General features: G+C 39.5%; 1 protein-coding gene across 1 annotated transcript in view; it reads left to right on the top strand.

The window, feature by feature from the left end:
- The window catches only part of LOC110073493 (thymosin beta-12), a 53,556-nt gene extending 36,694 nt beyond the window's left edge, over positions 1-16,862 (top strand). The window contains 5 exon segments of the mRNA XM_078385708.1: positions 751-7,188; positions 7,571-7,625; positions 7,982-8,052; positions 8,054-8,090; positions 12,025-16,862. Coding sequence (XP_078241834.1) covers positions 7,990-8,052; positions 8,054-8,090; positions 12,025-12,062 — 138 coding nt within the window. The 5' untranslated portion in view covers positions 751-7,188; positions 7,571-7,625; positions 7,982-7,989 and the 3' untranslated portion in view covers positions 12,063-16,862.
- Positions 16,863-17,535: the final 673 nt, after the last annotated feature.

Raw genomic sequence — 17,535 nt, 5'->3', positions numbered from 1 at the left:
AAAATAAAATGACAAAACTGTAGAGTTGGTGTCTTAGGGCATGCAAATATTTTAACAGCTAGAAGTTACTTGCAAGATTCCTTCAAGGTTTAATTAAAATCAGTAGTACCAGAGATTTTCTGGTCTGTCCAGAGTTCTTATTGTTCCATATGACATACAGCAAAACACGTACACTGTGTGGACACATGGAAGTTTTCATCTGTTAATGTTTGTAAGGTAAACGCAATTTAAAAACATTATTTACTGCAGCCACTATGCATTAAAGAGATGAATGAACATGTTAGATTTGTAATATAAAGTGGTCTGAATTTACCATCTGAATAAAGTACAGAGGAGTTGGGGCTCTAAAGAACCATGTGGTAAAATAACTTGGAAACTGCTTTTTGTTATTCTTACTTGAGTTTCTGTAAGGCATCTGAGAGCCTTTTGGGGTGCAGGGGAAAGGGCATAGTAAAAATGCTTATGAAGAGACCGAGTAGCTGAAACACATAACCTACATGATTCATAAAGCTAAGATTTATGAACGGATGCTATTTTTTCAAAATCTTTGTGGATTAGATTCCACAGTGCCTTTTCTTCTTTAGCAAAAAAAAAAAAAAAAAAAAAAATCTTGGACTCACATTGTTCCACATTTTTACAATGCCTTCTCCTTTAAATTGTGAATGGACTCCTCCTTAGCCACTAGGTCTGTAAAGTTAAAAAAAGAAAAAAACATTGATACTACCTATATCTCTCCTTTGTTTATTATAGAGCATGAATCTGGAGTGCTTCAGATACACCAAGCTGGATGAGCTGAGGTTGGGGTGGATTGTGATTTGACTTAAAAGGACGACTGCCAAAGACAAGCCATCATCTGTGCTACGGCTTCCGCCTCAAGACAAAGGCTCTACAGTTTTAACTCAAGCAAATCCACATTGGTTGTGGCAAGAACAGGAACCAGAGGACAAGGGTCAACAATATGGAGCAACGTGACCCATATGCTACCTCTTCTACACACCCGTGGTTCATTGTCTTTTTGCCTGGGAACCTGTTTCTGTTCCCAAGATGAGATATTTTTGCTGGCAACAAAACAGAACAAAGAGACATGAAATAAAAAGATCCTTTCTTGGAAGATGAACTTCCTCTGTTTTCCTAATCTCCTTCACACAGAAACCTAGCTAACAGTAAAGTAAAGCTGGACATGACTAGAACACAGTTGTTAATTACCTAATACTGAGACCTTTTATTCATATGAATTAAGTAATACAGACTTTTAAAGGGAAATATTTTTATTTTCTTTATATATTCATTTCCTGTGAAATCTAAAGTTCTTCGAGTTTCAATCCATAGAAATGCAAAATATACTAAAACCATTTTGAGTACAAAATTGCTTTTTCTGCCTAGTGGGTGTGTTATTCCAAGGCAGCACTAACGTGATTGGAAAATCACTTGTATCAGCTTATTGACTTGGCTACAATTGTTCTGGTCTGCCAGAATGTCTGTTGTTAAAATCTCATTGCTTGTTTTGGAGGACTTTTGTCTCCAGTTTTTTTTCTTACAGAAACACCAGCAGACTAATCAACATAACTGTATCCCTGTTTTACACCCGTTTATGCTATTTATAAATGGACTTACACTTACCAGCCATATTTTCATTATCATTTAACAATTAAGAGAGAAATCTGGCAAGCATATTGTGGGCTGATTTATTTTTAAAGGAAAGTCGCACACAAAATTGCACAGTGCCATACTGTAGAAGAAAATGATTCGTGTTCTTTATTCTGTTACTGAATTCATCAGACCAAAATAACTCTAGACTCTGAACTGTAATATATCCTGATCTGAGATCTCTCCTTAATTGCCTGTTGACCAACTTGTTCTCAAACTCACCGCACGTCTGCGCCTTGTTTCTGCAAGCTAATCTATTTTTTTCCCCTCTTTGGTTCATGAAATACATTTTCACATGATTATCAGCACAGTCACATGACAAATGATAACTGTGTAAGGCCTAAGCATGTGATTATAAAAGCTGATATTCCTGGCTATGTCCCTGTATAACTGTGACTGTGAAAATTTTAGCATCCAAGATTGATTTAACTAACAGCCACAGTGGTAGCTACAGATGAGAGAACCAATAATGTAAGTCACACCTGGTATCTGGGTGGGGACATAGATTTGTAATTTACACTTTGGAACACGGTGGGGAGGTAGATTTGTAATTTGTACATGTCAATTATACATCATTTGTTTCCTAGAAACCAGGACCAAAGCCTAGGTTGGCTGAATGTAACTGTCATATCTCTCAAGGGGATAAATTAATAACATGCCTTTGTTCAAAAGATCTTTCAGAGCTTCTGTGCAGAAAAATCCTGTATAACTAGTAAAAAGACCATCATAATTTACAAAGCTATGGTAACAATAAGCAGCAACCCTACACATGCTAACCCACAACTAAATCCCATTAAACTTAGCAGCATTTACCTCTGAGTAGAAACTCATAATATTACATTAGCTTGATCACTTTTGTGACACCTATAAGGGGCCAAAAACATAAAGAGTTGGGAGGCTGGTCCTTGGGTTTCTAGGGCACCCCAACTGCCAGCTTTATTAAAAACTAGAAGCCCAGAGGTGCCACCAAGGGTACCCCTGGCACACACACCCTGTTACTTTGACCCCACAAAGGAGGAGGTTTATGCTTGAGTCACTCTGTTCCCGTGTTGAAACCACTTAAAACTATCCGGTTGCCAGCGCCTGTTGTGAATAAACTCCACCTCAGCCTTCTAAGCATATTTGAAAAGGATGTGAAACCAAAGGATTGTGGTCTTGCTCTGGCCTTTCTATCAGAAGTTTCTAAATGAAGGGAACGGATCTATATACAGTAGTATAACAGGGAGAGGAAACACAGGGCCATTCCTATGTTGTTGGACCCACCTCTCCTGTTCCAGTCACGGTTTGTGCTGCTTTTGGGTGGTGGGAACTGAAGTCCAGCCGTGTCTGGAAGGCCACATCCCTGCTTTAACAGATGACCAAAAGACAGAATGTGTGAAAGTCCAGTGAAGGAAGCACCCACTAATTAATGAAGGCATACTAACAAGACACGATCATTTCACTTAGATGCCCATCTTCCATAATCTGAGTAATAGAAGCAAAATATAGCTGTTTGTGTAGTTTGGGACACACTGTATTTTGGATATATGTTCTTAAGTAACACCTGCTTTTGTCATGTTTTGTTACAATCTCCAGAAATGAGCAAGGTCCTGGCACAAAGCCTATGCAAACTCAAATCAGATCCATGGTAGCAAATAGGAAGTCCATGTCAAAATTATGATCATAATGATAACAGGTCTCCTTCACATATTTCCAGTCCAGCCGGTCAGGCACCACAGTGTATGGAATTTTATGTGTAGTATAAGAAGGGAAAGGAAGAACAACTAGTAAGTTGTACATTAGAAGTGAAGGTTATTAAGTGGTTGATTGTGGTCTCCAGGAGCTGTCTCAGACACAACTGGTTGCAGCCTTCTCTGTTCAGATACATTTATCATTATAGGAATCATATACTGCACTTTGCGCAGGAACTCAGTATATAGCTTTCATGTCTTAAGACAGGCGTTCCTAGTGTCGTAGTTACAGGGCAATACTTGAGAACCAAGCTATGCAAACTGTGGCTTCCCAGTTCTTCTTGGGCATCCGACTCTCACCATTCCCTATCCTTGCCTGTGATGGCTAGAACTGATAAAAGCTGCAATCCGACAAGAACTGCCCTTTGCCTTCCCACAGTTTAGAAGAAGGGAGAAGCAGTGTGTGCGAGTGATTTCGAAACAAATGTCAAATGCAAGAATTCTTCACTGTGTTTATATTTCCAGACCTAGTATTTCATTCTCAAGCCCTAACTATACACGACATGCAAATGCCTATCACAAAAGTCTTGTGGCTGATTTTCCTAGGGAAAGCAGTTCTGAGGGCTGAGAGATGGCATTGTGTTTAATCCCTTCCCTACCCAACCCTTATCTGCTCTAAATCCTACCACCACTTTGAACCATGTTGATTTTCAATTGCCTAATTACCTTTGAGACACTTGTTCTGAATTCCACAGAAGAGGGCATCACTGGAGGTTACCTGGAGGTTAGCCCTCCATGGCTTTCCCACTTCTTCCTCTACTTAAAGTATTTGAAAAGCATTGATTGAGCTATTGTTACATGTAACATGCAAATAATATCTATTTCTACTTGGGCTCCTGGTTTTATGGGCTTCAGCTATAATAATCACTGAAGTGAAGCACCAATTGCACTTCTAGAAATTCCAACTATTTAGAATTCTATAGCCAGCACAGTATTTGGCTGGGAATACTGTGCTGTGGGAGAAGAAAGGCATTCAGATGATGGAAGTCACAAGGGTTACAATTATACCTGTCATTGTGCAAGGTGATACTGTATATACATTTTTTAAAGGTTCCCCTTGACAATTTTTGTCCAGTCGTGTTCAACTCTAGGGGGTGGTGCTCACCCCCGTTTCCAAGCCATAGAGCCAGCGTTTTGTCCGAAGCCAATTTTCCGTAGTCACATGGCCAGTGCGACTTAGACACAGAACGCTGTTACCTTCCCACCAAGGTGGCCCCTATTTATCTACTTGCATTTGCATGCTTTTGAACCGCTAGGTTGGTGGGAGCTGGGACAAGCGACGGGCGCTCACTCCGTCACGTGGATTCGATCTTACGACTGCTTGGTCTTGTGATGCAAATTCTGCTTGTACTGACTGGCATAAAGTTAGGGTTAGGGCATTCCCTGACTTGGTAAAGTGTTATATTTCCTATCAGAGTGCCAGCAGTGCCCTTCTGTCTTTTGTATAGGATGAAACAGATTATCCACACAAGAGAAGAAAGTTAGCCCATGACCAAAGCCTTGGTGAGAAACACACACACACTACCAGTATTTGTAAGCCAAAGACCTGGGTCAGGTTTCAGGGATTGTCTTTAAAAATTCCTTAGAGTCCAATGTAATTGTGATCCAGCTCACTCATAATGTTTCTGCTTTTCGAGACACAAGAGGTGATCTTAATGACATAACGCACATTTCATATGAGATCCCCTTTCAGAAATACAATTGGAGATCCATAATAGCTGTCACCTAAAGGTCTTGTCCCGGAATGTGGATGGGTGGGAAAGGAAAATAAGGGACACTGACCTACTTGCTTTCATTCAAATATGGGACAGTCCATTATAACAAAACAGGTGGTGTCAGTCTGAGGTTGAAGCAATGGCTACTTTGTCCACTAAGGCCCACACTGAGAAGATTATGGACAGGCCTAAAGTGGGCCTTGTCCACACCAGAAGAAAGCTAACATGGTGTGATGACAGACGTTTTGGTTCTGAAGTTTGGGAAACTCAGATTCAAATCTCTGCTTAGGTCATAAGAACTTCTTGTACAGCCTTGGGTATGTTGCTATCTCTCCATCTGGTCTTCCTGGAAAAAATAAACTTCCTCTGTGTGTTGCTTATTGAAACAGAGCGACACAAAATGTAATAAGTACATTTTGTGTGATTGATTTCAAAATGCAAGACAAATTAAAGTATAGCGAATCCTAATAGCCAAAAATAAAAGAGGAACAGCTATATTAAGGAAGCCCCTTCACAGATTGCTGCCTTGTCATGGCAAAGGGGCTTGAATAATTGAGATTAGCCATGGCCTATGCCATGCAGGGCAAATAGAAGGGGAAGATATGGAGGCAGTGACAGATTTTATTTTCTTGGGCTCCATGATCACTGCAGATGGAGACAGCAGCCACAAAATTAAAAGACGCCTGCTTCTTGGGAGGAAAGCAATGAGAAACCTTGACAGCATCTTAAAAAGCAAAGACATCACCTAGCCAACAAAAGTCCCCATAGTCAAAGCTATGGTTTTTCCTGTCGTGATGTATGGAAGTGAGAGCTGGACCATAAAAAAGCAGACCGCCGAAGAATTGATGCCTTTGAATTGTGGTGCTGGAGGAGGCTCTTGAGAGTCCCCTGGACTGCAAGGAGAACAAACCTATCAGTTCTAAAGGAAATCAACCCTGAGTGTTCACTGGAAGGACAGATCCTGAAGCTGAGGCTCCACTACTTTGGCCATCTCATGAGAAGAGAAGACTCCTTGGAAAAGACCTTGATGTTAGGAAAGTGTGAGGGGAAGAGGAGAAGGGGACGACAGAGGATGACATGGCTGGACAGTGTCTGCGAAGCAACCAACATGAATTTGACACAACTCCGGGAGGCAGTGGAAGATAGGAGGTCCTGGCGTGCTCTGGTCCATGGGGTCACGAAGAGTCGGACACGACTAAACGAAACGATGCCATGCAGGGACACCCAACACAGACACATCATAGTGGAGAGTGGTCTTTTAGACCAGATGGGCGGGGTATAAATCAAATCAAATCAAATCAAATCAAATCAAATCAAATCAAATCAAATCAATCAATCAATCAATCAATCAATCAATCAATAAATAAATAAATAAATAAATAAATACTAAATGTGATCCACCTGGAGCAGGAAGCAGAAGACTCCCTGGAAAAGACCCTAATGTTGGGAAAGTGTGAAGGCAAGAGAAGGGGACGACAGAGGACGAGATGGTTGGACAGTGTCATCGAAGCGACCAACATGAATTTGTTCAAACTCCGGGAGGCAGTGGAAGACAGGAGGGCCTGGTGTGCTCTGGTCCATGGGGTCACAAAGAGTCGGACACGACTTAACGACTAAACAACAACAACAACATATTAAGGAAGAGAGCCAGTGTATTATTCTGAATGCACTATCAGGTTAAAAATCAGGAGACCTGGGTTCAAATCCCACTTCTTAAACATCTTACATACTTTGGAATCTCTACTAGGGTTGCTATAAATCAGAAGTGACTTGATCACACTAAAGATGTCCAGATATCTGTATGTATGTTTTGTCATGAGATGGGCTCAGGAGAAGGAGGAAAGGGAAGAGAAAGTACTCCTCTCTTTCCTGATTGTTTACTGTGTGGATAGACGTCCCTCCTGGGTGCTCTCCCCCAGCTCTACCTATCCTGCTCTGGGAACAAAAAAGTTGCCATTTGTTGAACTACGCTGGTAGCGAGCTTATCAATATTAATTAAGGTGGGCTGAGATGGGGCGGAGGGATTGGTATGACCTTTTCAAACCCATGTTGGCTCAAATGGTCAAAACGCAGCAGAAGGAAGGGAAACAGAACAGGTAACAGCATACGGCTTTAGTATCTTTTCTGCCACCAGAAATACAAAAAACATAACATACACACATCTTTTCATAATCTGTATAAAAGGGCAGCTTTTTTAAAATAGTCTCAGGGTCAATTTCATTTCTGGCTGAAGCACCATTTCTTCTGAGATGTATTGAGTGTTCCTGAACAAAATCACCACAGCAGACAAGAATAATCTGAAGAAGATTTAATGGCAGAATATTCATCTAAGCAAAACCATTCCTTGTGAAGCATGTTAGAGAGAGAGAGAGAGAACAGAAGACGGTGAGAGCCAAACAAAGCAGCCAAGCATCTGTCATTGTATTGTCAAAAAGAATTGTGCACGGTAGCTAACCAAGTATTATTTTGTGGTTTTAGAGGAAGGTGGAGCTGTACTAAAGACAACATTCTTTGAATAAGATCCTTTGTATAGGTTTGTAAAATTATCATTCATTGTTAGACAATTTCAGAATCCTGACTGCAGTGCATTAGCTTTTTGCTTTCTATGTAATTTTTAGAAGTATGTCTTAGTTGTTTCATAATGGATCAATACATGTGTTCCAATATTAAATGTAATAGCTTTCTCCCTTTCTTCTTTTATTTGTTGTTACAGTTTTTGCTTTTTAAAGAAATAAGAAATACATTACTTCTTCTAATGTAAAACATTTGTATTCCATTTCATCAAATAATCGCAGTATTCAGAGACATTGTAAAATATACTACATGTTGATGATAATATGGGGGCAATTGCTAACAAAGCCAAGGGTGTGTTTCTCCTCTCTTTGTCAGGCTCCATCATGTCTGACAGACCAGATTTTGCAGAAATTGAAACATTTGATAAGACCAAGCTGAAAAAAAATGGAAACCAGAGGAAAAAACCCATTGCCCACAAAGGAAAGTAAGTTCTATTGTCCTGGATGTACAATTAATAGTTTCCTCAACAGGAATAATGCATAAATGCTTAAGGACCTAATAGTCTAGGCTCTCCAAGGTAAATGAGTATAAGACTGCAGTCTTCATATTGCTTTTAAAAGAATAATTAACTTGGTGTTATTATCTTTCTACAGCAGTAATATATATTGGACATTTTAGGACCACACTGTAATGTGTGTGAATTGAATTTACTGTTTAACATAGGAGATAACACTCGTGTACTTTGAACACTTTGTTTTGGCAGTCTGCCTAGAGGCATGATGATTATATATTTGAATTTCAAATCGAAGAGCTTTTTTAACAAATACCAGAAAGTAGCCATGTTGAAGTGCTACTGTATACATATGCACTCCCCTGCTGCAATAAAATATATTTTAGAACCATGTACGTAGTCCAGCAGATTTGTCATAACATGAAAGGGAATGCTACAGTAACGTACATAAGTTTATGCTGCACTAAATCTGTTAGATTTTAAGATCTCACAATGCTGTCTGTAATTTTTTTAATTTAAATTTTTAATAAACGCACAATATGCCCTTCTACCATATACTGTAGAGAAGGATGCTCCATCATTTAAAGACTGTTTTGTGCTGCCCTCTTCTGGACAGCTTCTATCGTATTTCTACTGTATTTCACTGAATTAAACAAGCTGCTACCTACTAATGTTTTTGTCACATACGTTTTTAAATGGCCACGGAATGGGTGAGCTTTTCTGTTTGGAAGAATGTTATGGCTACATTTCCAAAATGTGATGAGTTTAATGTAAATTATATTATACTTGTTCCTCTTTTACCAGTCTGAAAATAAGAACATTTCTTTACTATCATTCTGCAGCAGTAGCTAGCAATACTTGTATTCCAAGCCTTCTGATCAGCTTGGTTAACATTTAGAATAGAACTAATATGTTCCTTCTCCTATTTAGCACATGATACAGATGTAGATATTGATGTCCATTGCCTACTCTTTTGTCACTTAGTTGCCATTCAATTTATGATCAGACCTATAAGCCTTTGTAATCAGAACTGTTGAGTTTCAAAATGAGACCATGGCATGACATTTTGGTTGGGAGATGCAGGTTAAAATCTTCCCCCCACTTTGCTATGAAACCGTCAGGGTGCCCTTGGGCCAATAACTCTTTTTCACCCTCACCTACCTCACCAGACTGTTGTGAAGATAAAACGGGGAAGAAGTGAACAATGTGTATCTCTTTCAGCTCACTGGAGGAGACAGTGGGATATAAATGACCTAGATGCTGTATTTGATACAGATCCTGTTAATGTAACATTGGCTCCACTTTCTTGTGTTGATAGATAGGTTTCCGTCCTCACAGCCTAAGGATGTGGACAGGACCCTTAGAGAGGTGAGGGCCTCCATGTGTGTGTTGGCGACTTCCATTCCTGGCTTATAAAGGCGCCCAAGGGGGACTGGCCAAATGGATAGGAGAAGTAGTGAATACCTTCCTGATGCAGGGCCAGATCTTAGCATGCTTAAAGGAGGCAATGGTAAGACTATTGATGAAAAAGTCCTTCTTGAACACCATGGTATTGGATAACTACTGTACTAGTAGCCGGTCTCAAATGATCTTCCATTCCTAGGACAGATAGTGGATCATGTGGTGGCTTCTCAGTTCCTGGATGAGATGGATTATTTAAATCTGTTTCAATCTGGTTTCAGGCCTGACTGTGGGAGGGAGACTGTTCACTTTGGTGGATGATCTATGCCAGGAATTGGACATGATAAATGTGCTCTTGTTGGTTCTTCTGAACCTGTCAGTGACTTTCAGTAGCATCAGCCATGGCCTATCTCTCCGTTTTACAGTGCCTCCAGTCCTTCCTAGAGCGGAGAACTCAGAAGGTAGTGCTGGGGAACTGGTGGTCAGCTTGTGGCATCCCTCAGGGTTCTGCTTTGCCCCCCAACATCTGTCTGCCTAAAGGGGAATTGGTTGTTATTTTTGAAAAAGGGGCTGCTGTGTATTAATGACAACAGCAATAATTTCAAATTGGTTTCAGAAAAGCAGTTATACTGTTTTTATCTATTAGTTTTTTTATTTATGTTTTATTATTTTCTATATTATAATAATTTATTGCTCTACCTTTATTTGTATGAGAATGTTGCATGATAAAAACAATAAAAATAATTTATGTCACAGTGGTTTTTTAAAAAAAAAATAGTACATCTCGGTTGGATTACTGTGGAACATGCTATGTGGAGGGGCTGCCTTTGGAAAGTGTTTGGAAATATCAAAGGGTCCAAAATGTCAAAGCCAGATTGTTAACTGGGTTTGATTACAGGGAACATACAACTCCCCTCTTTCAGCAGCTGCACTGGCTGCCAATCTGTTTGCGGGCACAATTAAAAGTGCTGGTTTTAACCTACAAAGCCCTGAATGGCTTAAGACCGTATCTCCCTCTATCAGCCTGCCCAGGCATTAAGATCATCAGGGGAGGAGTTTCTCTCAGTCCCACCACCCTCATAGGAGCGCTTGGTGGGGACACAGGAGAGGGCCTTCTCTGTTGCTGCTCCCAGTCTCTGGGACCCCCTCCCACGGAAACCTAGGCTAGTCCCATCATTGCTGCCCTTCTGCAGGCAGGGAAAGACCTTTCCCTTCAGACAGGCTTTTCCTTAATGACCGGTGGTCTGAGAGGGGTTTTAAATGGATTGTTGTGCTCTGTTGTTTTAAATGTATTTTAATATTAATCTTAGTTACCATTTTAATATAACATTTGCTTATTTGTTTTTTAAATATTTGTATACTTACTGTTTTTAGCTTTTAAATGATGTCTTAATTATGTAAGCCACTTTGGGTCTTTTTGGGGAGAAAGGCGGTATACAAACAAATAAACAAATATTTGTTTTGATATTGTAAGTCACCTCGAGTCCTCTTGAGGAGAAAAGTGGGGTATAAGTGTTTTGAATAATAAATAATAAATTATTTTGAATGGCATCTTATTTTAACTGATAGTTAAAATAAGATGCCATTCCTTCCTCGCCCTCATGGTGATATCTGAGAATGAAGGTACAAAAAGGAGATAGTTAAAAATGCAGTTGGAGGAAATGAACTTGAAGCCATGCCATTCATTGGGCTCAATCCAATTGTTAGTCCCAACTAGAATAGGTTGAGTGAATCAAGCTGTCTATTCTGGCTGAGTTGGCGCTAACAATTGGGTTTAGCCTGTATTATATAATTATCCTGCCCTTCCCAAAAGATTTCAGAGTGGAATATGTGCTCCTCTTTTATCTTTGCAACAAGACTGTGAGATAGATAAAGCTGAGAGATACTCACCAAAGTAAACCTCATAACAGAGGAAACCTGAACTTCCAGCTAATCAATAGTCCACATAATGTCATGGCGACACCCATCCCGCTATGAAATTAGGACAAGTAAACACTTTAGAAGAGGGGTGGGAAGGTACAGCCCACAAAATGTTCTTGGGTTACAACTCCCATCAGTCCATGCTAAAAGAGTCAAAGGTGAGAAATTGCACCTAGCTGCAGACCTATGAATGTAGTTGAGTTACTCTCTTCTGCCTCAGAATTAACTGGATCAGGGACATCATGCAGTTCTAAAACACAGAACAGTGCTTGTTCAGAGTAAATCCACCAATCCCTGCTTTTTCTAACTATGCACATTTCTGTGTTACACAGCGCAGGCCTGTTCCTTTGCTCACCTCGGAGCAGTAAAAAGCAGAAGCTTGTGATTCAGAAACATAGTTTTCTTTCCTAGCGATGGAAGAGAAGGTGACATTACACTTTCAAGAGATGTGTGTGTGTTTTATGCACAAACTCATAACGATAAGAACAAAAGAATATGATGGTTTGTTTGTTAAGTGCTTCAGGAACACGGTGCTCTTGTGGTGTCAAATGTTAGCAAACAATTTTTTCTCGTATTTTCTTGGCAGCGATTGAACAGGAAAAGAAAAGCAAAAACACACCCTGAAGTTGGATCAGAAGACATGGCTCATACCTGCTGTGGAGTTTTAAGTTCTGCTTATTTCAACCATGTTATTAATTGGCTTGGCCCACCTCTTTTAAAAACTGCAGATCTCTCTTTTTTCTTCGTGCAACACAATTATTTGATTATTAAAGATTATTAAAGCAATGTCCTGAACCCAATCAAATCTATCTTTTGTAATTCCCAAAAGGGATTACAGTAATATATCTAATCTGCGTGTGATATTTTACCAAAAATGTACCCTTTTGTTTATGTCAGCAGATTATATTATTTTCATAGTTATTTGATGTAAGAGTTCACAATAAACCAGTTTCTTATGTGTTATTCTTATTTGGAACTGAAATATGCCAATATTAAAAAATATTCTGTATTCAGGAAGTCCTTCTATAAATGATAGTGAGATTTGGTTTTCAGGCCACAGGTAAATGCAATTTTTATCTTCTGCAGATTCTTTCAAATACAAAAGTTATTAATCAGATATCTAGCATGTCATAAATAATCGTATAACTGATTAAAGAAAAATAGGTTTAAAGGTTAATTTGTATCCTAGGCAATCAGAAGAAATTGCCATTGTTATGACTTTTCCTAGTCATTCTCCCAAGGTGAACTTTTTCTACACCCACATGTGGTCAAATTAATATTTAACTAAGATTCATAGTTCTTGAATAGGTACTAAATATCATTACATATTAATGGGTCAACATGGGAGCATATTCCTAGGAAAACCTCACAATGAATAAATGACAGGAAAATAATATGATAAGAGGTTCACTTCCTGCACTCACCATTGGTATTTCATTCTTCCCTATATGGAATGCAAATCTGGTTTCTAATATTCTCTGATGCGCCTCTAGTTTACTGAGAGACTTTAGCACCCAGAGTCACCTATTTATTTATTTATTTATTTGATTTTTACCCTGCCCCTCTAGACCATGTCTACTCGGGGCGGCTAATGAAACTGAATGGTGGGACATTCAGTGGAAAGAAACAGACATACTTCTTCACTCGTATAGGGAAAACAATCGATTTTGCAACCAGAAGATTTGCAGAAAGAGAACAATTTAGGCAGGTTTAAAAGGGGATTGCACACATTCATAAACAAAAAGCAATCGGGCTCAGGGACAACATGTTGTGCCTTATTACATCTGAAGCAAGATTTTATTCTCACGTCTTGCTTGTTGGCTTCCCAAAGGCATCTGGATGGTCATTGTGGGAAACAGGACGCTAGACTAGACATATCTTTGGGTGGATCCAGCTGCAGGGGTCTTCTTGTGTATCTGCCATCTACCTTTCTGCTGTTGTGCTACCTAAAGTATGAATGTTCCCAGCTTTAAAAGTGTAACTGGCTTGGCCTTAAAACGCTCACGCGCACATTTGCATCATCCTAGTGGTTGCATAACTTAGCAATAGACGCCATTTAAACAATTGCTTGGTTTTCCTATTTAATACGTTTCAACTACAGTAGGGTTTGCAAAGTGTGGTTGTCTAACAGATTTTGTTTGGCATAAGCTTTCATGGACTGCAGGCTGCTGCTCACCAAAAAAGCTTAATGTCTAATAACTTTGGTTAACCTTTAAGGTGCCACAAAGTTCTTTGTTATTTTTGCTGCAACAGACTAACACGTAATGCACTGGAAATGTCAGATTCTAGAACTGTTGGACCTGAAGCCTATGCTCTTTCAGGATTTAAATTCTTGTCCTCATTCAAAAAAGATTGTATTTAAAGGTTGGTCCTTGGGGCGTTTCTGATCAATGCAGACAGATGGCAGCATTTCACCTAAATGACTCCTCCAGTCCTACTCCTCAATTATGTTGTGAGGCTGGATTCTGGAAAGAGGATTTGAATTTCCTCATTCCGAAAATTAGTTTCGTAAACACATGGCACATATAGTGGGAATCTCTCACCTATACATTTCAGTAAATAAAATAAAATGAACCCATGGTATGTAGAATAAATATTATATATACTTATTAAAATTACATTTGCATGGTTCCAAAGACCACGTGCTTGGATTACAGAAGAAAAATGCTGAATACATGTTGTTCACTCTTTATTGGGATATTTGGATATACTACAGGTTTTGAGTTGGCATTCTATAAAATACCATCTTATCAATACAATTAAAGTAGTTTAGAAACAAATTTTATATTCTTATAATGATTTATACAGTACTGCTAAATAGTTTAGTATCAAAAGGCCAGAATCCTGTTCGTGTTCGTGTAAGGTATGCATAACTTGTCCAAGCTAATTTGGACAATTGGTTAATTGATGAGGTGCCAGAGTACTTATCAGTTGTAAAACGGGCCATGTGACTAGGCATTTGACTGAAATGTGCCCTAGCATCTCCTCAGTTAGCCACAATTAGCTGCAACAGCTTAAGCTGTGCAAACCTTACATCAAACTAATAGGGTTCTTGCTAAAGACTCTTAGGAAGGCTTCCAACATTTATTCTGAAAGATAGCTTCACCAAACCTCATGAGATTTATTTCTTGGTAGGCCATTGGGCATCCAATAAAAAGAAAGGAAGAACCATAAAAATGAAAATGGAAGAATTATATGTAGGAATGCCACTTTGAAGCATAAGAGTGATAGACTATTTGCTTGAGTCCCACTCGGTCCCCTTAGCTGGGAGCCAAGTTCTCAAAAATACAGCATGCAAAAGGTCAACGAACTCTACCCAGCCACAAGGACAGGGGATCACTACACACAAAAGACCAGCTAATGACACTCATCAACCACAGTGACAGACAATCTCTTCTCCTTAGCACAACAATACACCCACAATAAGACACACTAATCACCCATCTACAGAAAAAGACAAAAGCCTATCTCACAGCCATAAATACTACACTCCCAAGCCAACTACACCAGAGCACAGAGTGCTGTCTTCTGAAGATGCTGGCCATAGAGACTGGTGAAACGTTAGGAAGAACAACCTTCAGAACACAGCCAAAGAGCCCGAAAAACCCACAACAACCATTAGATCCCAGCCGTGAAAGCCTTCGCGAATACAAGTTCAAATTTTTATGCTATTTGGGGTAGATGCATTGAATTTGTATTAGTGAAAGGAAAGGGGAAAGCCTCTAAACAACAATCAATACAATTTTGGGAAGGAAGTTCGTATTGAAAGTATTGCTCCAAGGGGTCCCGTGGGTATGGGGTGCACAGCAGTTAAGATTGTATAATTTAAAAAATAAAATTTAATTAAAAAGATGTGAACAAGTTAGAGCAGGGGTCGGTGCCATGTAGCCCCAAAGGCATTTTTGTGCTTTCTCAGGCCACACTTGGATCCCCAAGTTTAAAATACTCTCTCTCTCTCTCTTGTGCAAAATAATTATCTTTTTCCCCTCCTGGAGGGAGTGGAAGTTCTCATTTCGGCGGCACTGGAAGTCATATCCGGATCTATTGTAGATCATGATGGCTGAAAAATTGCCTCTCCCCCAAGCTCCTTGAGATTACTCACCTTTGTGTCATCGGATTTAAATGCATATGACATCTACTTTCTCAATAAACAGTTGGCAATGATTGTGATGCTTGCACACACCCTACATGGTTTCTGGCTCCTGCAGAGGTGACCCTTCTGATTTGTCGTGGTTTGAGAATCATTCAAGGAGGAAGGAGCCCAGGGACAAGATGTTTTCTTCTGCTGATCTACATAACCACAGATATGGGTTAGTCTGTTTAGAAGACCAATCAGATTGGCTGCTGTGCTAAGCATAAGCATGAAAAGACACTTTAATGGTAAGATCACCAGTTGATACTATTCTGTCTGCTACCATAATGTGCTACTGATTAATTAATTAATAAGTGGGATAAGGCTGGAACAAAGCAGTACGGGGAAATGAGTCATTCTAGACCTCTCTCATCTCCTGGAAGCTGTGAGTTTCTGGGCATAAATAAAGTATATGACACCACACATAGGGCAGGTTCTTTTGCTTTCTGTGAAGGGCAGTGGGGATGAACCCAATAAAAGCACTTCTTATTAGCTTGTCTTCCTAATTACCCAGGTGGATTATTATTGTGAAGCCTTGCAAAGCAAAGTCTGATTCCTAGAAAAGGGGATTTGAAGGTGTTGATTGTTTTGCATTGGCCCTCCTCACTTTCACACTTGCACGATATTTTTTGCCTTTAATAGGGACTTCCAGGCCATTTTTCCCACAATGGTGCTTACACACTGGGTCATCATCTTATTGTTAAATATTTACTGACAGTGTATACACAACTCCATGCTTGATTTTGGCTACAGTTTAGTACAGACTTGTTTGGGAGAATATCCTCTTGGAAAAAAAGCAGACTTCCTTCTGAGTAAACATTGGTAGGCTACTATTTGATTGTACACAGTTCGACCCCTTCTAAAGCAGAATGGGAATTAATTGGCCCACTGGTTATTAGGGTCAGGAACTCCCACAGTCTCTCATTGTTGACTGCAATAGGTGGGGTTTTCTGGAACATTCTGAATGATAAGATTTTACTGGGAAAAAAATAGTGGCCTAAGAATGCATTGGCATCTTTATTGGACATGCACTGACTAAAGAAAACTTTTTAAATTCCCAAGAGCTGATAAGCACTGGAAACATTTGATAGAGGGGGAAAATACATTTAATGTGGTTTAAATATTGTATTCTAACATATGAACTGCTCTATGTGAAAATCATTTGTATCAGAATATTTATCTTTAAATACAGTATTTATAACAATAGGTACTTTCTTTACATTGTTAATTTAAATCTAAGGGGGGGAGGCCCTCAAAACTGTTGACACATTAATTTTAGCACACCACAAAAATCACATGAGGTTATCCAATAGTTGCCCATTAATGTATCTCTATTAGAATTTACAGTAACTCTGTTCCACTTACCTCACTAGAGGATGCCTAATTTCACTGTTTCTGTAAAATAGTCTGCCTAATGTTGCCTAATGAGGGACGTGGTGGCACTGCGGGCTAAACCGCAGAAGCCTGTGCTGCAGGGTCAGAAGACCAAGCAGTCGTAAGATCGAATCCACGCAACGGAGTGAGCGCCCGTCACTTGTCCCAGCTCCCGCCAACTTAGCGGTTCGAAAGCATGCAAATGCAAGTACAGTAGATCAATAGGGACCACTTCGGTGGGAAGGTAACAGCGTTCCGTGTCTAAGTCGAACTGGCCATGTGACCACGGAAGATTGTCTTCGGACAAACGCTGGCTCTATGGCTTGGAAACGGGGATGAGCACCGCCCCCTAGAGTCGAATATATACACACACACACAGTATATATATATGTACACACACAGTATATATATATACAGTATATATATACAGTATATATATACACACACACACACACACACACACACACTGTATATATATATATATACTGTATATATATACTGTATATATATATGTATGTATGTATGTATGTATGTATGTATGTATGTATGTATGTATGTATGTATATCTATGTGTGTGTGTGTGTGTATACA

The sequence above is a fragment of the Pogona vitticeps genome, chromosome 2, assembly GCF_051106095.1.
Source record: "Pogona vitticeps strain Pit_001003342236 chromosome 2, PviZW2.1, whole genome shotgun sequence".
Lineage (NCBI taxonomy): Eukaryota > Metazoa > Chordata > Lepidosauria > Squamata > Agamidae > Pogona > Pogona vitticeps.
This window is presented reverse-complemented; position numbering and strand designations above follow the sequence as displayed.